We start from the raw sequence: 25683 nt of genomic DNA, 5'->3' as shown, positions 1-25683 counted from the left end.
AATTCATGATAATGTCTCTGTCAAACATAAAAATTCTATTTTTTGACCTTTTGACCTCCAATCAATCTTATAATGGGCGTAATGCTTATGTAACATTTTTGTACTATTTATTGCTACTTTTTTTTGTTTGTTTGTATGTCTCATATGCCAATAAAGGTGAATGAATGAATTTTGGCCAATAAAACAGGAAACTACAGAAGTGCATGCATTTCTTAGGACCGAGCCATTATGTGTGAATGTGTGTGGTGAGAGCATGAGCACACTTTTGCTACTGCGGCAAGTGCAGAGCAAGCAAGTTTTGACTCCACTCCTAAATAATTTTGATGCTGGACTACTGGGAGTGCCCGACAATTGGATCACAGATTACTAAAGAGTTTACTTTAGTTGCAACTGGATACATGCATCTTGGAAGCAACACTGTGTGGCAAAAACAGTGTTTGTCAGCCTCAGTGTATGCTGTAAGCAATGGGAGTAAACAAAGATTTGAATGAATGGTCTATATACCACTGCTCAATAAATTTCATTGTTCTCAGCCATTCCATTTAGCACCTTTTTCTATTAAACGGGAAGAAGCACAGCCTTCACATGATTCAACAATATAACATCTTAAGTACTGAGTTTCCTTCAGACACTCATTCTATAAAATGTCAAAATGAATGAAGTACTATTCAGGATTTTTACAAAGTTTGAGAAGCAACACAACAACATGAGTTTTGGCAGCAACATACAAACTAATGTCAATGACCAGAAGGAATAAATGTCATAAATCTTTTACCAGTATAAGCAAGTTCTGATTACTGAAGATCAAGTTATAGAATTTCAACTGAAATATGCTTAAATTTGGGTACTGAATCTAGGCAGCAACCAATAATACATACAGATGCTAAATCTCCAGATGTAAATCTTCCTTACAACCTTATTACAAATAATTGCACAGAAACTACAAGCCCAGCAAGATCACCAGCTCATCTCCCCGCACACATCTGTGTCAGACATTTGTGGCACACTGATCACCGAACACAACCCATACTGTAAACTCTCAACTCTCCTGTTTACAAAACCTTTCCAATCAGTTCATCCCTGTAACTGCAGGAATCGCTCCAACATGGTTGCCTCTCAACCTACTGCACTAATTTTAAGAAGCCCAAGGTTAGGGGTGGGGAGAGTCAACAATCAAATATTTCCAGAGTCAGCACCCCCAAGCATATGGGAGGGCAATGCTGGTGTGGAGAGTTGCTGCCTTTGCTATGACCTTGGGATTCCAGAATATCTTATATAGAAATGGTGGGGGAAGAAGATGCACTGCAAAGGCTGAGGTAACACAAGAACAGACATTTTACTATCACAACTGACCAAGTTTGAGACTATTCACAAGTCTAGACAGTTGGCTATAATGTGCTCAGTAAATTCAGGTCTTTAAATCTATGATCTGTGAAAAAATACTGGGTTGGGCAGCACTCATATCCTCAGAGTAAAAAAAATTAAAGACTGAAAACCTTATTTTTTATCTGAAGGATGTTGGCGATCACTTCCGGTGTTCAGGTAAAATCACCTAAGGTGCAGACAGTAAACAGCCCAAAACACTTCTCTGAACATCTGAATCAGAAATAAAAGACCATCATGCCAAGCTTCTGGGACCTTAGTCACAGTTTATGTATCTCATACTTGGATCTGACAAAGAGAGTCTGGTCCAACAAGAAGCTGACGGAACATACCAAGATCCAGGTCTACAGAGCTTGCGTCCTGAGTACACTTCTCTACTGCAGCGAGTCATGGACTCTTCGCTCACAACAGGAGAGGAAACTGAACGCTTTCCACATGCGCTGCCTCCAACGCATTCTCGGCATCACCTGGCAGGACAAAGTTCCAAACAACACAGTCCTGGAACGTGCTGGAATCCCTAGCATGTATGCACTGCTGAAACAGAGACGCCTGCGTTGGCTCGGTCATGTCGTGAGAATGGATGATGGCTGGATCCCAAAGGATCTCCTCTATGGAGAACTCGTGCAAGGAAAGCGCCCTACAGGTAGACCACAGCTGCGATACAAGGACATCTGCAAGAGGGATCTGAAGGCCTTAGGAGTGGACCTCAACAAGTAGGAAACCTTGGCCTCTAAGTGGCCTGCTTGGAGGCAGGCTGTGCAGCATGGCCTTTCCCAGTTTGAAGAGACACTTGGCCAACAGTCTGAGGCTAAGAGGCAAAGAAGGAAGGCCCATAGCCAGGGAGACAGACCAGGGTCAGACTGCACTTGCTCCCGTTGTGGAAGGGAGTCACTCCCGAATTGGCCTTTTCAGCCACACTAGACGATGTTCCAAAATCACCTTTCAGAGCGCGATACCATAGTCTCTTGAGACTGAAGGTTGCCAACAACTTGGATCTGACTGTTCTGACTCTAAAAAATACTTGCTTCATTTGCTATCTATAGTCTGTTCTCTACACAGTTCTTAAAACTGTAAGTAGAAAAAAAATGCAATACTAGTCAAAAAATTGACACAGCTTTCTGCATTCATTCCCAGTTGCTAGAACATGCATGACACAGGGAATGGGCTTGAAAGGGAGAGCTCATATTTTTTCATCATTATCTCCAGCTGTTTGATATATTTGGTTCTCTACGCAGATAGCACTTCTGCCCTATTCAACACTGTTCCATCCTTTCTGGTAATTCTTTCTAGCAATATGTGAAAATATCCAAATCCACAAATATGCTTACTGATAGGAGCCTTGCAAATATAGATTTCATGTAACATTCTCACTATGCTGCTTGAATTAAGTAAAACATATCATCATAAGTAGCATCCTGTTGACAGTTGCAGTAGGTTAATATTGAACTGATTGGACTTCTATTCCCTCTTGCAGTACATCAGTAAACTCTAGCAGCTTCTCTAATTTCAATTGGTAAAGGAAACCAATGTAGACACTTGACGTTTGGGATAAATTATTCACGCAAATGGCAGATCTAGATCTAGTTATCTAGATCTCTTTCAATTTACCTTCTGGCCTGGGCTTGGACAGAAAACTGCCTTGATTGCCCAGATGGATGGCATATGCTGGAAGGAGAACTGGGGTAGTGTGGCTTGCTAATTGTCTGTGACCTCTTGGCAGCTTTCAGCAGCACTGTATTGGCGATGGAACTCTTTTGGATTGACTGTCTGAAATGGGCATCACTAAGGGTCTTCTGCTTTGCCACATAGCTTTTATTTTGCGGTGTTTTAGAGGACACTGTTTTGTCCTTCATGCTATTGCTATTTGACACCCAACTGCAGAACATACTTGAATGTTATTCAGCAGTTACACAATTGCTTAAAATAATTACTTTTAAAGCATTTCCACTGTTTAGGAATGATTATGAAATTTCATTTTTGATCCCCAGGTCTCAAATATCTAGCATTTCATTCCATCTACCAGGACCATGAATTGCCATATTAGTCTGCTGCAGTAGAAACAAAGTCTAGCACCCTAAGGATTAACCAGTTTATTTCAGCATAAGCTTTCATGCACAACAGTCTACTTCTTCAGATGCAAGAAGTGAAACCCTCCTGCCCTTGAGACTAAACCACAAATTATAATAAAAGCATAATATAGCCTAGTACTTTTTTCTTTCTTTTTCTAAATAGTATGGGAGGGGGGGCTTCATGGAGGACCCATAATAAGTTGGAGTGCTTGCCTTCACCCAATTCCAGTTCTGAGCAAACTCACTCCACCAGTAAAAGAAGAACACACGTGTTACGTGAAAATCCCCTTTTGCCTTTTTAGTTGTGATTTTATATCTGGTTATGTTATTATGGACTAAAATAACATGCAGGCCAAAAACCTCTCACACAGGCCAAATTTCCAAAAAAAACACTGGTCAAACCACAAGCTCATGGTTACAACATCCATCTCTCCAGGAACAAGTCTGGAAGAGTAAATCATTGTCTAAGTGTCTCCTATTGTTTTAAGAACTGTATGCAAAAGTGTCTCCTAATCCCAACACTGTTTATGCAAACACACTTAAACTTCTCACACAGGCCAAATTCAGGTAAAGTCACAAGCTCATGGTGACAACATTCTCCTCCCTAGGGTCAAGGAGTCTGGCATAGCTAATTAAATGTCTCTATTGTTTTACTCAATCACTGCTTAAGTACTGTATGCAGATTTGAACGGCCTTCCTGGTTTACTGCATGTTGTAAGTTCCCCCCCCACCCCCAGGAAGCCAGCCATTGCTGATAACTGACTTCCTGGTCATTCATTGTTTTACCTACTCCAGGTACCCCACTGTGTGTAGTAAGCAAGTACATCCAGGTCAGCTCCAGGTCAGTTCCAGGTCAGCAAAAACCCTTTTAAGAGAGAGGGCTGGCACATGCTCTCTCTCTCTGGCTCTCCCTCCAAGGCAGAGGGTCCTGCACACAGGACTCTCCCCCCCCCCCATCCAGCTGCTCCACAAGACAGGTAAATATATCACGTCTGGAACTCTTTCCCTTCTCTCGCCCCCTCTTTTCCTCCCCTTCTCTCCCCATCTTTAGTTAGCAACTGGGATTGGCAGATCAGGGACCCCTAAAATCCTTCCCGACAACCTATCCTTTTCTAATTTTCTCGGATGCACCAAATACTTTTCACATGCAACCACCATAAGCTAGGTACACTAGATGCAAGTACTAGAAATATATACTTATCATTTTTCCATGTGTATTATGTTTACCTGTGTGCTTTTGTAATAAAAATATAATCTTTTATTGAAAGTTATCTTTCTCTCAGTCTCCTCATAACCTAAAGGGAATTTCTCTGCATTACGCCATCTTGTTATCCAGCCTGTGATCCTGAAGTTCCAAAAAGGGTAGTATACTAATTCCCCTAAACAAAACAGCCCTTTTGGTAACACACGGGCAAAGTAGTAAAGCCCAGAACTCCTCACTATGAGCCCAATCCTGAGCTCCCAGGGCGTGTGGCTTCAGAGGCACCGAAAATGGCTGCTGCTGCATCCTACGCCCCCGTGGAAGCCGCAGGCAGCACCTTGGGCGAAAGGGACATGCGTCCCCTTCCCTTGGGTAAGGGAAGTAGCTCTGCAATGGGTAAGGTAAAAGCATTTGTGTTGGGTGGTGAGCCCCACACAAACACTCAGAATCTGGTGGAGCGGAGCTCCACTGATCCTGCCTCCCTCCCGCTCCCTCTCCCGGCATGCCTCCCCCTGCCCTCTCCCCGCCTCCCTGACACGCCTCCTCCCCACCCTCTCCCTGCCCTTCCCCCTCCCCAGAACACCTCTACTTACCTTACCGCAGCTCGGAGGTCTGTGCGACCACCGAGCGGCGGAGCTCGGGTGCCCACGCAGCGCTAGCCCCGCGTCGGGAGGCACTGGGCTACCACTGGTGCTCGCCCAGCGGTAAGCCTTGCAAACGTTTGCAACAATGCATGCTGCCATTGAGCCAGCACACCGAGCCCAGGATTGGGCTCTGAGATTTCAGCACATTTCATGCTCCCTTCAGTTACTATTGATAAAATAAAAATAAAAAACCATCAGGTTATAATATAAATAGTATGCATTTAACATAATATGCAGTTTCACCCTGAAGATTTTCCTTCCTGAAACAAATAGTCTACAGTTTGTGCTGCTGAAATAGAATGGTTAGTGTTCGCTGTTTTCTTTAAAATATTCTCTGTTCTTGCAAAGAACTTGGATAGCTTTCTTGAATATTTACAGCTGGGTTTCTCAAAATGTAGGGCCTGTTACTATATTACCCAACAAATGAACGATTCTCCTTTGTCACCTTTCTTATTAACATTACATAATTCTTCAGTCCTGAAGAAATGTTTACAGGATCATCTAGTGCAGCCATTCAGCTCTTCTGTACGAGAATGTTCTTTTATTACAAATTCACTTTTCAAGCCTAATGAAGCTTTCAGCCAAGCAACCAAAGAAACTAACTTAAATTTAGTATTCCATGCAGGGCTCTACTTCGACTGCAACTTTTAAAAGTGAGATCTAATAGCAGCATTATAATTCTGAATATGGAATCAGGCTACTCATTTGAAAAAAAAAAAGTTTTTTTCCCCTATTGTGAAGCACAGATGCTAAAAGCACCAAATTTCAGAATATTGCCGTTAAAACCACACACATTTTAAAGGGACATAAATAACTTCTCTACTCAAATGAGCCAACTGGAAAAATGACCAAAAGGTTATCCAATAAATATGCTTCCACATAATTATGTTTGTGTGACAGTAAATGACCTGAAGCAGTCTCTGCATTTCTGTACTCCACAGAGTACAGTGCTGAAACAGAGACGCCTGCGTTGGCTTGGTCATGTCGTGAGAATGGATGATGGCCGGATCCCAAAGGATCTCCTCTATGGAGAACTCGTGCAAGGAAAGCGCCCTACAGGTAGACCACAGCTGCGATACAAGGACATCTGCAAGAGGGATCTGAAGGCCTTAGGGATAGACCTCAACAAGTGGGAAACCCTGGCCTCTGAGCGGCCCGCTTGGAGGCAGGCTGTGCAGCATGGCCTTTCCCAGTTTGAAGAGACACTTTGCCAACAGTCTGAGGCAAAGAGGCAAAGAAGGAAGGCCCATAGCCAGGGAGACATACCAGGGACAGACTGCACTTGCTCCCGGTGTGGAAGGGATTGTCACTCCCGGATTGGCCTTTTCAGCCACACTAGACGCTGTGCCAGAACCACCTTTCAGAGCGCGATACCATAGTCTTTCGAGACTGAAGATTGCCAATATAAATGACCTGAAGCAGTCTCTGCATTTCTGTACTCCACAGAACTGAATTCATGTTTCCTTCAGAAAAAAGGAGCTAACTCTAGCAGATTCGTAAGTCATGTTATTTTATCACCTCCACAGTTTTTACAGTTAGTATTTTTGCTATTAGGTTTTGCCAAAGATTCATTATCAGGTAACACATACCAGGCAATATCAAGGTCACTTAAAAATAATATTGTCTCTCTACTAAAAATATCAGATCCCCTTGTATGCAATATGCCACAGAAAGATGATCAATAAAGTCCATTACCAATGCCAATCAATTACATAGAGAAACAACAAAGCAACTTTAATGTAGTACCTAATGCTGTTCATGCTTCCAGTCTCAGATCCAAGTTTACATCTCTCCAGCTGGCTGGCTACAATTTGGCGTTCAGCCTCAAGTTCCCGTGTAAGCCTTTCAAACTGCAACTCCTGAAACACAAAATGCATACATACATGTTTAGAGTCCTGGAGACAAACCAATGATAAACTGATTTACTTGTTGCAAATATTAGGATGCCCCAGACTCTTTCCTTCCACTGGCAAGGTTGCCAACTTTTACTGATAGTAAATACAAGAAAATAGAGTGCAGTTGCGTAGGTAAAGAGGGCCACACCATTGCAGACTAGGTGGTAAACACAGGTGGTTAATAGGTGAATCCTGTGGAATCTCACAACCTTAAGAGAGAGTCTTTGATAGTGGGTGGTTGCAGAGTGGAATGTGGCAGATACCGGGGGGGGGGATCGAACAACAACAGAAAAAAACCCTTCTCTTGAGTCAGAAACCACTAACCTAACAGATCTAGAAAGCTGTTTCCTTCTACAATGTAGCTGCCTTGACTCCCTAATGTGAGGGGAAAGTGCAGAATACAATTTTTAAATAAATAAAATAAATACAGTGTGATTTATTAGTCAGAATAATCAGACCACTGATTCTCAAACTCTCTGAGAGTTCAAGAACTAGGATAAGTCTCTGCGAGGGCGGGGTGGAACAGTGATGTGATCCCCGGAAAGTGCCACTGCGGGAGAAGGGGAGTTTTTAAATTAACTTACGTGCTGCCAGGGTCTGGAGGTGCAGGGAGCCCTGTGGAGAGCTTTGCAGGACGCCCGTGGTTTGTAGAATGAAAAAAAAAAATTGTGACCCACTTCTGGGTTTTGCGATTACAACCCGGAAGTGGGTCATGATCAGGTTTTTTTTTTACATTCTACGAGCTGTGGGGAGCCCTGCAGAGGGCTCCACAGGGCTTCCTGCACCCTTCTCAGACCCTGGCAGCAGGTAAGTTAAAAACAGCCCCCCATCCCCTGCAGAAGCACAATCCTGGGGATTGCATCGCTGCTTCCCCCCTGCCCTTGCCCCATAAAGGGAAAGGGGCAGTGGTTCTCAGACTGGTGGGTTGCAACACACCAGTTTGGGAAACACTGAAATAGACAATTAGCAAAGGTTCCCACAAGGGAGGCTAAAGGGGGGGAAGACTATGGTAGTAATTTCAACTTCAACAAAGCAGCAAGAGAAAATCTCACAAAATATACCAACATTTTGTGAGTGCAAAAAAAGGGTACTGTATCTTATGTAGGTTGCACTGGATTCCAAAAGATAGTCAATATGCATCTAATTATTCCATCTTTTAGAGGACCATCATAGGCAAATGGTTGCTATTTTAGGAGGTGATTAAAGAGAATTTTTTTCAACATTGCTGATACTGGATGGATTTCCTTTCATGTAGGGTCTTTTGTCTTTCCTTAGCTCCATAACTTCTGGTGCATGGACTTCTTAGTTGGGTATCATTTAATCAGTTGCTGTATCACTTAATTTTAAAAAGGTCCCTCGCTCAACAGCCAGTCCTGGCATTCCAACTACATGCAATAATTAGAGAAATTTCAATTACTATGACTTCAGCCAATGTCTGGGTTTTATATCTTGTTACTTAGTAGATATGTCATTCTACACATTAACTTACCAACTCATAGCAATGAATTTTGCATAACACTGTCTTATCTTTTCCAGTCAACTATAACATCTGAGCTGTGTATTTTTACAAAGCAATCATGAGTATAAACAGTATCAAAAAGCACCTGTTCATAAACTTAAGGGGGTTTGAAGAAGATGATCCAAGGGAATAAGTATTCCCACAGTCAGATATTCATGAAAGTAGCAAAAATAATGCAGAGCCAACATATCAATGAACTGTGCAAAAAAAAAAAAAAAAAATGCCCTTATTGACTATGTACAGTTTATACCCAACAATTCAATGATCTGTAATAATCTTCTACTGCTTGACTTGGGATAATCATGAAAATAAAAACGTGTTGACACTGCCACTCCTTAATGCCCAGAAACTGCAAGGGTAACAATCATGTATGAAAGGCAAGCTTGGGAAAATAGGACTTCTAAAAAATAATCCTCCCAATAATTTCCTAGCAATTGACCTGACTGAAATAAGTGTCAGGCTTTCAAACACAATTGCAAGGGAAATTTAACATAGTCACAAGTATAAAATCTTCACAATCAACCTGTGTTCTCTATATATTTTTCTATGTACACGTTTCAGTAAAAGACATATTCTGAATGTGCCAAGTTGTGGAGGATCCATGTCCAGTTCAAATGAGAGACGCAAGGAAACGCTTGGTCCAGAATACAAAACAAACCATACTCCAGCTCCACAATCTTCTGAGGCTTTGAGGGTTATGACATCTGCAAATAAGCACCCACTCATTGCATTCTCTTTCATATGTTGTCAGGGTGTCTCTTCTCCTTATGACCTAATTGTTGAGACTAGATTCGTGGATGGAGGTGTTAACGGGTTTAATTCCAGTAAATTGTGGAGACGACCCATTCCAATGACGTATTTCTGTGTATAAACATCTATATTCCCAAGAACCCCAAAAGAAAGATTAAAGTGAAGTGGCTTTGGCACATCCCTGGAAGCAACCCACATATATTAACAATTTGCTGCGTACTGTGTTATCTGCTAGTTACCTTTGGCACAATCTCCCTCAACTAGTTTCGCTCTACAAAACAAAATGTACTGCACTGGTTAAATTTAAAATAGGCAACTCTACTTTCCATTCACCACTAAACTCTTCACCTGAGCCAATCCAGAATTAAAATGGTGGCCAATGTGTGAGCAAATCCTGTATCCCTTCTCACAACTGCTGGTGTGGAGATTCAACTCGAAGAAGTGGCTCTGGCACATCTCTGGAAGCAACCCACATATATTAACAATTTGCTGCATGCTGTGAAACTGCTGGAAGAAGTCAAGTATCAGAGCCCACGGCAGAACAAAATACTTTTAAAAGCAATGTTTCTTGGGCCTTCACAGTTACTATTATTGTATCTTTTTCATCCCTTTTTCCTACTTCTTACTTTCCATTTCTCTATAAAATTTTGGTACAGTAATGCCTCCTACAATGCTGTGGATATGTTCTTGAGAAAGAGTGCTGTGTGAATGCTAAAAGAGGTAACACTGTTCTAATGTAGATGCGTTCACAGTTCTATACTCACCAATGCAGTGGGTCAGAGACTGCTGCATGCTATGGTTGCTGTTACTCCTCCTACATGGCAATAGTGGAAGGTGAGGATAGGATGAGCCAGGATATGAGTCATCCTTGGGAACAACAGACTTCTTGTTGTAAAAAAACCATCTAGGGTAGGTTGCCTTACTTGTTGTTTCCTCTCCTGAAGCATTTCTTGGTAGCAACCAATTAGCACCGTGCTAGCCAGAATACACTGATCTCATTGGCACAGAATTAGCCAGAATATGCAGCTTCTGCTGGGTGAAAGTATTTTCTGCCAGTATTTTTCTGTACTAAACTTTTGAATGATTTTAAGGATGTTAACCTTTTTCTTTTCATAATATCATAAAAATTACACTTGGGACAAAGTGCTATAATGAAACAGTGTTATAGGAGGTATTACTGTACTTCTCATTTAAGGACAGCAACTATGACCACTTGCATTTGAGAAAATTGGACTGTAGCCCATTGGCTTATGTCTGAAACCCTCAAATTATTAATTGCTCTACCACACTGCCATTGATATTAGTTTTCAATGTAAGCTCTCTCTCTCTCTCTCTCTCTCTCTCTCTCTCTGTAGCATTTTACCTGCTCCCCCAAGCAATATACCTTTTTGTTACTTATTTATTTATTTAAGACAAAATAGGGTAGAGATTTTCCCCTGCTGGCTGGGCAAAGAGACACTTTTCCTAATGGTTCTCCTCTTATATTGAGCAGGGGGAGAGTACCTGTCCCTATTAATCCCAGTGCAGCATAACTTCTAGTGGCTGTTTGATGGTTTTTCTTCTTAATCTTTTTAGACTGTCAGCCCCTTTGGGACAAGGAACCATTTAGTGATTTTTACTATAACAGGGTTTCTCAAACTGTGGGTCACAACCCACTTGGTGGATCACAACCTGATTGTTGGTGGGTCACAAAAGCTGACAATCTGACAAGCAGATAGCTGAGAAGGAAAATGCATGGAGCTCTATGAAAAGTGAAACTAAGCCCCATCATGCATTTACTCATGAGCAGGAAAACTGGCCTTAGTCCATTTCAAAGGGAAGGCAGAGGGGAATCAAATCTTATGAGAATGGTTCCGATGTGATGCATGCAGGCCCCCCAAAACACCCAAGAAGGAAGTCCGCTCCTCCAAGCTGACAAATGTATTAAGTCCTATGGAAAGCAAAACTAAGCTACACATTCACATTTACTCATGAGTAAGCAAATGTGCCTTGGCTCATGTTGAAGGTCAGGCAAAAGGTCAGGCTAAGCTACCAGAGTGGTCCCAATCTCATGAAAGTGGAGCTGAACAAGTGCCCCTCCACCATAAAGGGAGGAGTCTGAGGAGAAATCTGACGACCAAAGAAAGGCGGTATATAAATACCTGTATAAATAAATAAATAAATAAATAAATAAATAAGGGATAAAAACAGAGGCTTGAGCTGGTAAGGTGCTTCCCCCCCCCCTTCACACTTCTAAACTAGGTTGGTCCTGATAGTGGGTCATTTTAAACATGGGTTTTGGTGCTAATAGGTTTGGGAACATTGCTTTATTGGAAAGCGTTGTTGTCTTTTCCAGACTCCTTCCTCCCCTCCCAGTGGAGCCTCATTACCTCTCCTCATCACTCTGGGGTTTTAATGCTGTTTAGTGGGAAGCTTTGAATCTCCGCCCAAACAAAAAACATGTTGGATTCAAAAATGATTTCATCCCAAACACTGAACTGGCTTTAAATATAAGAAAAATTGAACCGGGCACTCGGTAGGGCTGAAAACCTTACTGATTTTTTTTTGGGGGGGGGGGGATTACAGTTATTTCAGGCAGGCTAAGGTTATTTCCACCATTCACTGTGGAAAAAGGATGGTTTTCCCATCTCATCTAGTCCTATTTAATTATTTGTTTTACTTTATTTTAATTTGCTAGATGATGTCACTTCTGGCCATGGCATCAATTCTGGTGAGTCTGGACAGACTGTCATTCTAAAAAGTGGGTCCTGGTGCTAAAAACTTTGAGAACTACTGCTCTATAAACTAATGTGACCTTTTTGTTGTATTTGAAACCTTGACACTTAATCCAATTAGGTCCATTGTCCAGCAAATTATTGGGAGGATTAGTTTTTAGGAGTTCCATTTTCCCAGGGTTGCCTTTCGCATGGCAGTGTCACTCTTGAAGTATTCTGGGCATTTTCTGGCCAATTACTAAACTTCTGTGATCTTCATAAATGTGTAGTTTGCCCCTTAGATAATTATCTGTAGCGACACTGTACCTTGTCAGTTTTGTATTAGATTGGTGTATGCTTTTACAAACGTTTGCATAGTTTTTACTGATTTTCTATAAACTGTCTTGGACATTAATTTAGTTGGAAAGGTGAGATGTACATTCTAAAGAAATAAATGTGGAGAGATAAAGGATGACAAAACTCCTTTCCCCTGAATATTCATTCTGCACTTCTGTTTTGTTCAAAGGAACCACAGAGAAGAAGGGTAAAGGGGTAGGAAGCAGGTTCACTGTCTTCTGTGAGGCAGAAGGTTCACTGTTTTCACAGAGCAGAGGTGGTGTTGGATCACCTTTCACTGCTTCTGATCAAATGTACCTGTATTTCACAAACAAGCCCATTCAAAACACTGCTTTCTCCCCCTTTTCTGTTCCTACCCTAATGTGAAATCTCTAGCAGGGTTGGATTGTTCAAACTATCTACAAGGAAGAATGAACAATGCAACAGCATGCCCTCAGCAGCGGACTTTCTATACACAAGTGAATGATCAGTAAGTACAGTAGCAATGCTTTCCGTTCCTGATCAAACACAAGTCTGTTTTTTTTTGTTCGTGCAAAAGCCTCCATTTGTTTTGACCATCAGCTGGCAATGAAGCACTCTAGCACCAAAACTGCTGTCTGCACTGCACCTCCCAGTACCTGGATTCAAAGTACAAGGCCTTATAAGAAATTTTTATTTCAGACGACCTTTGGTGGCGAATGCTGACTCTTGCACATGACCCTCTGACATGATCTGATTGGGGTTTTAACTGCTTAACCAGCAGATCCATTGGGGTATTTTACAATTTTTATTGTATTACTGTTTTATTATTATTATTACTGCTTTGAAATGATTGTAAGCTGCCTTGAATGTCCTACTGGGAGAAACGCAGGGTAAAAATCTATTAAATAAGTATTCAAATTATCTTTTTGATCAAAAGCACCCCCCCTTTCAAGCTTAATCACTATGTATAAGGGAAACCCTATTGCTTAAATTAAAGAAGGCCTACCTCATGTTTAGGTCACAGAAACCACATTTTATAAACAGCACAATTCTTGCAATAATCTATTCTGAGGTTGCCATATATTTTTCATTCTTCTGGAACAGCACTACCTCATTAAAGTCACAATTTGATCTTACAGTCCCTAAGCAATAGTGAACAAACAGCAAGCTCCTCAAATGAACAGAAAGTCATCTGTAATTAAAAATCATAACAGTACCACTATACAAATTAGGAGAATGAAGAGATGGGGAAAAAATCAGTCTCAGAACTTGAGATAAGCAGTTTGAAGTAATTTCCCAAATGTAAAATTGAGGATGGTCATTGCAATTGTGCAATCTCTGCCTCGGGACAATGACATAGCTGTAAAGTTAATACAAAACCAAAGGTGTTCCTGTGAACAAAGGAGTGTTCTGACTACAATATGCAACAAAGCATTGTTTGGAAATACAGATGGAGTATACACTGGTCTCTGAATTTAAACATACTCTGGTCCTCACTTCCTGGTTTTCATTTCCTTACAGCTCCGATCCATCTTCTCTTGTTGAGCAAAACAGCATTGGAGATATTTTCTAAGAAGCTGCATGCTTCATCTGACAGATATTAAAGGGTCTGGCAACCTCTCTATCACTACCTCATAAATGTCAGAAAAATTACAACCAATGAGAACCAATCCAAAAAAGCATCTCACAGTAGCAAAGGAGATACACTTAAACCTCTAGAAAGACAAAACACAGTTGTGTCAAAAGCAGTCCAAAAAGTAGACACTGGAAAGACCTGTGCGTCCAGCTCTCTTCTAAGTAGAGGATGACAGAAGACACTCACACCAATAAATATTAAGCTTAGATTTATATTTTCCTAGCCCAGAAGTCGCATCATTGTCAAATATACAGTGGAAACTGCATTACAAACACACAAAATGATACATATTGATAATGGAACAAAGGATCATTATATGTTAGCTTCACATACTTTAGTTCTTCAATCCTACATAACTTCCCATGTGGCAATGCAGCTGTGCCATCCGGATGCATGCTGCATCCTGGCGGAGGGGAGGCGTTTCCGGCCCTGAAGGCCCCCTTGAGGCAGGGGAACTTTTGTTCCCTTGCCCTGGGGTAAGCTCCCACTACCCCACAGGGTCTACTTGGTCCTGTTCCAGCTATATAGCTGGCATAAGTTCGAGTCAACTTGGAAAGGCAGATTTGAGGACAGGAATGGGGATAGGATATCTACAGTGCTGCTGCTTCCAATACAGCCTCCTTCATGGCCTCAATCTGTCCTTGTCCCTGCCCTGTTTCTTCCCTTCCACCTCCCACTGCACTGACTTACTGGCACTGGCTCCTTCCTTATTCATTAGCACATGGACCCTGCCTGCTCAGTGCTTGTGATAGAGCCAGACTGTGCTGTTGTGCTTTATGACAGCCATAAAGTTCCAGCAGCCTAAGGCCCTAGCAGGATTGGACCATAGGGAGTATTTTTTATAATACGTTTATCTAAAAATATCTTAAAATATGCTTATCTGCGTCCTGGGCACCAGGGCGCAAGTTGTGTCTGTTGTCTTGTATGCTCCCTTGGGCATTTGGTGGGCCACTGAGAGATACAGGAAGCTGGACTAGATAGCCCTTGGCCTGAACCAGTGGGGCTCTTCTTATGTTCTCAAAAGAATCTAAGCTGTGAGTGTTTGATTTCACATGCCATTTTGATTTCCACAACTACCTGATGAACAGACAACATAGTTCTTGTAGGGTGAAACAGCTGAGCAAGAACTGTATTTACTGGCCATCCCCTTGGCAATTGGTGAACCACAGGTGGTTACAAAGTATTTTATCTTTTCTGCTGCATTAGGTCTTAGAGAGCAGTTCTATAATAATCTTAGAGCCATTGGACAAGTAGCCTAGTTAGTAGTTCCCAAGCTTAATTTGTTCATGGCACCCTTCACGTTGGAGTAATTGCTTCAAGGCACCTCTACAGTTCTGTTGCTTGAGACATGCAGCTGAAGTTCCAAGAAAATATTTTATGGGGTGTGTAGTGCCTGTGTAAGTTCACTGTGGTGTACCGGGGCATCAGGATGCATAGTTTGGGAACTGCTTGCTTAGCTGCTAGCTTCACTACCAAAACTCTGCATTTATCATATTAAGAGATTAATGAGCTTTCATGTAATCATAGGCAATGGATGACTTTGTGCTAAAATCATGCAACAGACTGGTACCCAATTCTAACTAGAAACCAGGTAGATCTAGAGACAGTGTAGTAGTCCTTCAAAAAATATCTAGAAAATAAAACAGTGAAGGCATTGAGTGGCTCCAGCTATATGACAATTTTTAGATTATGAAAAAGCTTCCATAATTTTTACACTTTTTGTGAATTATAAATACAAATGTGGATATTTTTCTTTATAAAGATTTTGCTCTAATAAATAGTCACCCAGACCCAAACTAAAATATCTGTTTATTAGGTAGAATTATTTGTGACTGTACATAACAGCAGCAGACCTTTACCATAATAAAGGTAACTGCCAGATACTGTAAAGCAAGGGAATGCACTTTCAAGTAGAAAAGAAGCAGGTAAGAAGGATGTGATGTACTATTTCTCCATCTGATTCTTTTTTCGTGCAGCCACTCTCCCATAATGCTTTTTGTCATATTTCTTTCTGGTAGGACAGCTAGAAGAAAAGCAGCTGTAGTAAGGGGTTCACAGAGAAAAGGAGAAAGGTGTATTCAGCATGCCCATTCCATTTTTTCATGGAAAATTGTTCCCTTCCCTGTTCCACACAGACAGGTATTGGAAGATGTGTAGTTCTGTCCTTAGGTATCAATGCAGAAGAATCTTCATGCTCTAAAATCTTGTTTATCTTCATTTTGTTAACTGAGAGCCCAATCCTATCCAATTTTCCAGAGCCGGTGCTGCTGTGCCTATGGGGTATGCACTGCTTCTTGTGTTGGGGAGGCAGTCTTGGAGGCCTCCTCAAGGTAAGGGAACATTTATTCTCTTACCTTTGGGCTGCATTGCAGCCGTCCCGGTGCTGGAAAGTTGGATAGGATTGGGCCTTGAATTTCCTACAATCTGCTTTACTGTTGTATTAACCATACCCACTTGATCACTTGTGCTGAGCAAGAATCGCCTTCAACCAACTAGCCAGGAAAACTTTTGTAAACTGAAAGACACTTGGTTCTCTTTTTCTTTCAAGCTTTTGCTGCATCCCAATCACTATGTTAGGCAAGCAAACCAATTTTGTAAACTGACTTGCAAGGCTGTTCTGTGTCAATTCTATCCCATTATATTAAGGTAACATCATAGATAGCCTTGAAGTACATCTTCTAAATCTTTCCATTTCCAAATCCTACCCACTTACACTGCTTCTCTACTTTTGAAGTTTGTCCTTTGAGACTACTTTCTTTTGTGCACTTCCATGTTGCTCTTATATAATACCTTCAGAATTTCTCTCAAATTTCACTACTTGCCAAACTAACTAATCTTTTCTCCCAAGCCCTCCTTTCCTTAGAATTTCATGTACTGTCAACAAAGTCTAGCACTCTGGACAAAACCACAAAGTTTGGAAAAAATGAGAATTTAAAGTCATACCATGCAATTAACATAACAGGACTCAAAATACTAAAATTTCTAGACAGCTGTTTTCTCTAGCTCAGCAGTTCCCAAACTGTAGATCCATGGCCCACTAGTGCATCATGACCCAATTTTTGGTGGGTCATGAAACTGACAGAGTAGGCTATGTATATCAAGGGTTAAACAATCTGCTACTTGAGGGGAGCACTGCTACCCAATCACCATTATAATCAGGGATGTGCTGAAGTTACTGAGCCCAAGTCGTGAGTCAAGTGAGTCATAGTAAGCAGCCATCGCAACTTGACTTGAGAAAAATTTAGAGTCCTGAGTCAGAGTCAGTTCAAGAAATGAGCCGAGTCACAAGTTTCCTTAGCAAAACTTCACAGCCTAAAAAAGACTCTTAAGCCTTCCTCTTCCTCTCAACCCCCCAGTTCCCACCTCCTAGAACCAATCTACCCTCTCACCATGTCTGCTGTTGCTGTTCTTCTGAATGCCGGATTCCGGATTGCCCACAAGGTCTTTTGGCGCAACACAGAAGCCGTGAAAGCAAGCAAGAACACACAAACACTAAAGAGATAGGGATGAGTTATTTCAAGTCCAGACCACTTTTTTTAAATCATTGGCCCTGAACTGTGAGTCGGGTCGAGGTCAGTGAGTGACATCCACTACTCAAGTCAACTCCAGTCATCAAAAACAGAAGCTTAGCATGACTTGAGTCGAATCAACCTGAGTTGAGTGCCCATCCCTGATTATAGCCACAGAAGCTTGAGCAGCCGGTTAAAGTAAAACTTTTTTTAGGTACGTTCCAATGCTAGAGTTTGGGAACCACTGCTCTAGCTAACCATGGCAAAAACAATAATGTATGGCTAGATAAGGGCCCTGCCGGCAAACTGGAAGCGCCTTCCTGTCACATCTGGGAGGCACAGGGAGGCCTTCCAGAAGTGCCCAGGAAGTCTTTTGAGGCATGGGGAAACCACACATGATCTTGCTGCACTCAGAAGGTCGTCCAGAAGGTCGTCTGGTTTTTCAACAAACCAGAAGTGTTTCTCAGTAGCATCAGATACCTCCCAAAAAGAGGACCACTTCCAGTCACATCTGGGAAGTCTTGTGAGACCCTCCTGCTGCAGGGTCAAATCTGCATTGAGTCAAATCTGTGGATCCTGAGCCAGCAGATAAGGAGGGCCCAACATATACAGATTTAAACAATGGTCCTCTTTTTCTGCAAGAAAAATGCAATTTCACTTCATTCATTTTGGGATCATAAGTGATGTAATTTGTTACAGGATGGTAAAACTTATTTTCAGACCTAAAAGAGCAAAAACATGATTATGGCAATATCTGCAAACCTGAATGAAATTTTCTGGCACTAGATCCACACAGACTATTCATGACAGCACCTTATTTCCTTGCTCTGTTTTTCTCTCTCTGTAGCAGGGAGCAAGATAATGGTATGACTATAGGGCTAGTGACTGAAGCAGCTCAGATTTTATAGCCTTAACCCCATTTAGTTCATAGCATTTGTACAGCATTTTGAGTATACATAGCATTTTACATATACTATTTTGATGTAATTGTTCATGCACTCCCCTGCTGCAACTGTTACCCTGCAGATGCCCAATCTCGTCTGATCTCAGAAGCTAAGCAGGGTCAGGCCTGGTTAGTACTTGGATGGGAGGCCGCCTGGGAATACCGGGTGCTGTAGGCTTATACCATAGTCTTTCGAGACTGAAGGTTGCCAACCAACCATGCACTCCCCCAATAAACAAGTGAGTCAGAGGCCTGGGTTAAACTGGTTCACTTCATTAAAATAACCAAATAGGGAACCTGCAGCAAGGAAATATTCAACTCCACTGCATGCAGGCTACTAATGGTAGAGACCATATATTCCTCCAAACAATCATGGGCAAGACTATCCTGATTCCAAGCTGCAGTCTGTCAAGAATCGAAGCAAACTTATGATAGCCAACCCCCAAGAGTTGAGGAAACTGTACTGCACAGATTCCCACAGGTAAGAAAGCACTTGAGGTTGCCTTTGCAAATTCAAGTCGGAGAGCTTGCCAGCCAGCTTCGTTGCATCATCTGAGCAGTACTGGATCACTCTCTGACCTTGTTTACCTCAGGATGCACGTCAGATTGCCAACTCCTGCCTTCCTGGCCTGCACAAGACTGAAGTAAAAAATTTAAAAAAAACAACAACACTGAAATTAGTGTGCACTCACTCCACCCCCATTCAGTCACCGATAAGGTGCTAGAATTTTCCGGCATCTGCTCAATGTGAAGGAGGGGACTGGGCAAGAGTGGCTGACGCACAAGAGACAGGGGCCACCACAATTTTTACAACCCTATAAGATGATTATTATTCTCATATTGCAGCAGGGGAGTTGAGGCTGAGAAGGGGCGGCTTCCCCAAAGTCACCTGGTGAGAATTCATGGCAGAGAGAGTTCTGAACTGGAGAAGCCTTGATTTGCAACTCTTTATCTTAGCCACTGAGGGACACTAGGAGGCTCATCATTCTAACAATAGGGAGAGAACAATCAATTCTAAATGGACAAAAGATGAGCTTCAGACCCCAAAACAATGGATCAATTACTTTAATTACCCTCAGGAAAAGTGTACCAGTATTTAGAAGGCAGGCTTGCTATAGAAAAACTATAACTTGATTATCATTAATGAAAGGTTCATATTAACAAGTCTTTTATACAGTCAACCATCATCCATATCTCGATATTCACAACAAAGAGACAATCAAAGAATTATGAAAGCCCCAATGAGAGAGCAAAAAAAGATTTAAAAAGGAGAGGGGGAGAGAGAGAGATGTAACACACAAAGAACAAAGGATTCCTAACAGTCTTTCAGGTGGGGGGGGCAGCAAAATCCCCAGGGCCCAGGCTTCCCCAGGGGAACCTAGTCATGACAAAACAAAACTATTTAGTATAAAACAAGTTTATTACAAAATAAATTTAGGTACTTCCGTCTCCATGATTATGTTTCCACTACAGCTTTAATTCACTTTTCAATACACCTCTATTACCCAATGTATTCTGGAGGCAGTAGTTTTTTAAGAATAGCTCCAATAGCTCTCAGTTTCTTTAACAAACTACAGTCCATCCAGAACACATTGAGGGAATAGAAATGTATTGAAAATGGATTAAAGATGCAGTAGAAATGCAGCCCAGATTTTCTCCATAAGCACCAATAGGTACTAGTATAAGTCAAACATAGGAAAGTAAAACACCTTCATACCAGAACTATTAGGCCCCAGCCAGTAGGTCACTCAGTTCAGTTCACAGAATTCCTAGCCTGCCCACCCCCAGATGCCAATGGTACTCAGGGTACAGGGGCTAATCTGGCTAGGTGGGACCTCTGATGGGCATGAGTCCTCAATCGGTGCACAACCTGGTCAAATTCTGCCACCACTCCTGACCAGGAGCATGGCCTTTTTGGTGGTGGTGCTAATGTTGTGGAATGCCCTGCCATGAAGGTTCAGTTGGTCCCTCTCCTACACTTCTTCAAAAGATCTGAAAAGAAACTTGACTTTGTCATTTGGTTTTTGGACAGGGTGGTGGTGGTGGCTACAATGGTGGTAAGACTATTTAGTCTGGCCTCTCAGTTGCAGATTTTGGTTCCATTAAAGATGCTTTTAATTCCTGCTTTTGTTTTATCTGATACTTTACTTCCATTTATGTTGTAAGCTATCTTGGGTTGCCTCAGTGACAAGAAGGAAGGAGTATTTAAATAAATAATTGATGAGAAATTTGATAAATATTGTATGTAAATCTCTGTGACTTCAAAATCTGGCAGAATTATACATCTTTACTAATTACTTGATTCAATTATCTAATACAGATTGGGGTTAATAGATCAAACACCACATTAAGATCAAAAGCACCATGAAATGCTGAAGTGCCTCTAAAATTTAGGGTATTACATATGTTGTTACTTGCAAAGAGTCCTCTGGGCAGTGGAAGGGGTGCAGAGGAGAACTCGGGAGAGTGGACTGCGGGGAGCCAAGGTAGTAAGAGACAGAAAGGAAGGATGAAGGGACTGCCAGGAGACAAAGCCTGTAAAAAGCAAGGCAATAGAATGGGAGAAGGGCCACTGAAATTGTTGATTTAATTTTAATGTAATTGGAAACACGTCCAAATGGTAGTTTACCCCTTATCCATCTGAAATCCATTCCTGACTATTCCGAAATCCAGACATTTTTGTCGAAGACTTAAATGTGAACAGTAGAAGGTCATGTGCTCGTTCCCAGGAACAGTGCAGGTAAGGCTGTAAATTCTAATCTCTGCTCTGTGGTGTGTACCTCTACAGCAATGATTTTCAAACTTTTTCATCTCATGGCACACTGACAAGGCACTAAAATTCTCAATTCTCATCAGATTTTTGACAATTGACAAGGCACACCATGCTGCCAGTGGGGGGCTCACATTCCCATTAGGCCCTACTAATAAATGACCTTCCCCCAAATTCCTGTGGCACAACTGTGGACCACTCAAAGCACACCAGTGTGCCATGGCACAGTGGTTGAAAATGGCTGCTCTACAGGAATTGTTGACAAATGTCAGAAGTCAGCAGATACCCTTAGGATAACGTGGAAAAGAGCAAGAGCAAGCGTTTCTCATTATATTTATGCACTTATGCCAAAATCGAGACTAATCTGAAATCCAGACTCCTTCCCATCCCAAGCAGTTCGGATAAGGGATAATCAATCTGTATAAGCCTGAGTTTCTGAAGTAATGGTTCACTGAACTCACTCACAAAATGAAGCAGTATCATGGTAGCAGCTGAAAGAGCTTGGTAATTTTACTTAATGAGTTACCTGAATTAATTTTTTTTTAATTATTAATATGTACCAACTCTGTGGGTCACTGAACTTGGAGAAAAACTGTCTTTAGGATTACAGTCAAAAAAGTGTGGAAACACTGACCTACACTTACTTTTCAGTTTCATGAAAAAAAGAAATCTCTTTAAGTGGAAAAAAAGAAAAAAGAAAAGGGCCACACACCTCCACACACTGGAGCTCCAGTTGCCTCCGGAGGCTCTTTTGAGATTCATGGAGACCGTGCACAGCCTCCACAGGCCTTAGTATGGTCTCCAGAAACTTCTGGGTTTCGGCCGAAAACCGGCCGCCACGGGCCTCAGAAGAGCCTTTGAACATGAGCTTGGTGAAGCCCAAATTTCTCTTGACAGTTTCACTTGCAATTTGGTATTCACATGGGTTCCAGGTACAGAACTCTCATAAATAATGAGGCTCCACCTGTAGTTCAGTAACGCAATTCAGCAGTGATACAGTTCAGTGAATTTAGCTCAGTGCTTCAGCTCCAGCTACACCTTCCCACACTGAGGAGGTGTTTCTGGGCAGTGGCGTTCCTGGGGGTCCCTGCACCCGGGGCAACCTCCAGGATTCAGCCACGCCACACCCCATTTCGCCCCCCTTCTCCACCCCCCATTCACCTGACCCGGAAGTAATTGCGTGACACCACCGTAACCGCAATTAATTCCGTGCAGCTGCCTCATCCTTTCTCATGACCATAGAGGATTGTCTCTCCCCCCATAAGAGCCCAAGGAGTCACAAAATGAGATTGCTGCAGGCAGCATAGTGGGGAGGGGATATTTTGAGGCGGCGCATGGTAGAAGGGGGGCAGATCAGGCCTGGGATTGGATGAGGAAGCCTCCGCTGTATCCTATCCTCACTCAAGGGCCTAAACACCCTACAAAGTACTGCTCAGACTTACACCAGCAATTTAGCTGGGGCAGATCCAAGTAGTCTCATTGGGCAGGCTGTCACTTTATTCGGGTTAAAGGAAAAAATATCCCCTTACCCCAAAAATAGGCAGCGCAGGTTAGGATTGGGCTGTCCACGTTCTTTGCAACATTGCTAGTGATAGAAATTTTAAATTCAGGGCCTTTCAACCCATTATCTCAGAATCCACACCAACCAACCCATCGTCATTTAAAACTAAATGTGAATGAAGTTTTACATTAGGACATCGATGCTTATAAACAGTCAACTGTTGCATGCCAAGAAACAGTAAGTATACCACATGAGCAACACAATCCATTTTCTATTTTCATTAACATCAGTCAAATGTGTTCATAGGAAGCCAAAACTAGCACATTGGCCCTAAAGCAGATTTAGCAGTACCTAAAGCTTGGGACTAAAGACACAATTCTAAAATATGAGGCACTTAATGATTTCAATTATATTCTCCACAGATAAAGAGATTTTCCTATAGTAATATGATTAATGCTACTTCATTGTAGTTGTAAGAACTAGAAAAGCTAACATTATTTTTTAAATGTAGATTGTCCAAATGCAAATAAAATTTAGCATAGGATTAAGGAGCTAAGCTTCACTGGTGTAAGAGCAAAAAAAATTATCTCTGAATTCAGGCATAAGGAAAGAAGAATGAATGTATCATATGTATCAGTCATAGGCACATTAAAAATACTATTTCCTTACATTTCCTGACTGCCTGCTTGACCACAGCAGCTGATGCTCAAGTTCCATTGATTTTTTTTTAATGAGTATCATCCAAGCAATAGCATGTATAGGATTACAGGCCAGATGCTTTATTCAGCATGAACAATGTTGTGAAGCAATCTATTATTAGCCTAATCAAAGACTTTCTTCTTGAATGCATTGTTAACAACACGTTATGGATGTCCAAAATAATGCAAGAGATCACCATGTTTTGTCAGAAAATATTTTGTGGAGGGCACTACCAGGCTTTGCTGTTAAGTCCTTTGCTATATAATCAAGAATGTCGAAAGGTCTGACGGAGCTTTGTTTGCTCACTTGGCACTGAAATCCAGACATCAGTAAGAGGCCACTGAATTAAATCCCTCCTTTAAAAAGGGTATATAGATCAGAATTCTGAGTAAAACTTGAAAAGAAAGGAAGCTATGAGAGTTTCAGACACATACAGCTACTGACATCAGTTCATTTATTTGATTAGTTGAGCAGTCACTCACAGTTTTGATTGGCTCTGGCACTACATAGCAGTTAATCCATGAGGTTATAATCATATGCTGTTGTCAGTAATGGTCTATAATGCATTTTACATTAGCTGAGTTCAAACTGCCAACAAAGTCAATAATTTCAGGGCTTTCTTTTATTATGTAAAGTGTATATTTCACTTCTACTATATAATGCCTACCACAAAAATTAGGAAAACATTTGTTACTACAAAACCTTAATTGAAAATCAAGATTTCCTTCAGTGAAACACAAAGCAACAGGTTTGTAACTCAAAATATTAATAGGATCAATTATTTTCAGAGAGCAACTGTGGAAATATTTTGAACATGTAAGGTAGGTCATCTGAATTAAGACATATACAAGACCTTTCTCTAGGGTTATTACAGGTATTTGGAATATCTAAAACAAATAAAACAGCCACCAAATAAAACAAATAAAATAGCAGAACATTATTGCTGAAATGGATATGGTGATCTTTTGAAAGAAGAGATTTCAGTTCCTAGCAAAAAACCAAAACTTGGCAAAGATTTATTTCAAGTCTCTTTAAGCAACTATTAATTTTTCCTCCTTCAGTTAACTTACACTATGAACAATGGAATCTTATACACATTTATTTACCTGAGACTAAACCCCACTAGACAAAGTAGTACTTACTTCCAAGTAAACATGCATAGGATTGCACTAAAAATGTAACAAATTACAGATGTTAAATGTTTTTATTTCAGCTTTTCTAATCTAAAACTCTACTAAATTTTCAGTTATCCAACAGAGCTGGTTGATTTGTTCTTAACACATTGAAGCTACATAACTTTCAGAAAGCTAGGTTATTAAACTTTAATTAAAATCATAAAAAGAAGATAATGCTGCTAAAAATAAGAAGAGGCTTAGCTTTAATTTCTTTACCTTTGTTGCACACCTTGGAAACTAGTGTTTCCTGGTAACTTCCAAAAAAAAACACCACACTGCAGTTTACATACACAAGCCCAGTCAACAAAGCTGAAGAGTGAGTTTTCCCTCCTTCTGAGGCTACAGTACTTCAAGTAGGTCTAGTTATTGCCTTGCCTTTCTTTCATCACATATATAAAAGTAAAGGTATAGGATTTTAAATCACAAATGCCAGCAACCATCTTGACTATCCAAGTAAAACAAGTGAGCAACCTTCGCTTTTGCTTTTTAAACATGCAAGCATTTGCAGAAAAACATTAAACAAAAATTATGTAAAATACAAAGATACTCCAAGCCTCAGTGGCTGCAGCCTTAAAGCAGAAAAGAATAGAATTCAGTCAGGCACAAAGGTCTCCATGGCAACCGTGAATGGAGCCCTCCCCTCTGTTATTTATTTATGCAACATTTCATCACAAAAGGACACTCCCATTAACCTAACTAGAACTTCCAAGTTTTCCCCCCAACACTTCGTAATCATGCCTCTCAACTTATTTAGCAATCCCAAATAAAAATTAGATGACATTTCTTTAGAGCAATATACACTGTTAATGCTCACTTCATACTCTATCTCGCAGAACAGCAAGTACACTTTGGACACTGCAGACAGTTTATGTTTAATGCCATTTCTGGCATTTAATCTAAACAAAGCTTAGATTTTAAAGTAGTTCTTTCTATTGCATTGCAACTGCATGTGGTTAGAAAGCAAACCCTGCAGAAAAA

The 25683-nt window shown here is 41.2% G+C and overlaps 1 protein-coding gene across 1 annotated transcript in view; it reads right to left on the bottom strand.

The window, feature by feature from the left end:
* The window catches only part of CTNND2 (catenin delta 2), a 575776-nt gene that overhangs the window by 478025 nt on the left and 72068 nt on the right, over positions 1 to 25683 (bottom strand). Inside the window, exon 2 of the mRNA XM_066622958.1 lies at positions 7044 to 7156. Coding sequence (XP_066479055.1) covers positions 7044 to 7057 — 14 coding nt within the window. The 5' untranslated portion in view covers positions 7058 to 7156. The remainder of the gene's footprint in view (positions 1 to 7043; positions 7157 to 25683) is intronic.

This window comes from Tiliqua scincoides, chromosome 4 (assembly GCF_035046505.1).
Source record: "Tiliqua scincoides isolate rTilSci1 chromosome 4, rTilSci1.hap2, whole genome shotgun sequence".
Taxonomy (NCBI): domain Eukaryota; kingdom Metazoa; phylum Chordata; class Lepidosauria; order Squamata; family Scincidae; genus Tiliqua; species Tiliqua scincoides.
This window is presented reverse-complemented; position numbering and strand designations above follow the sequence as displayed.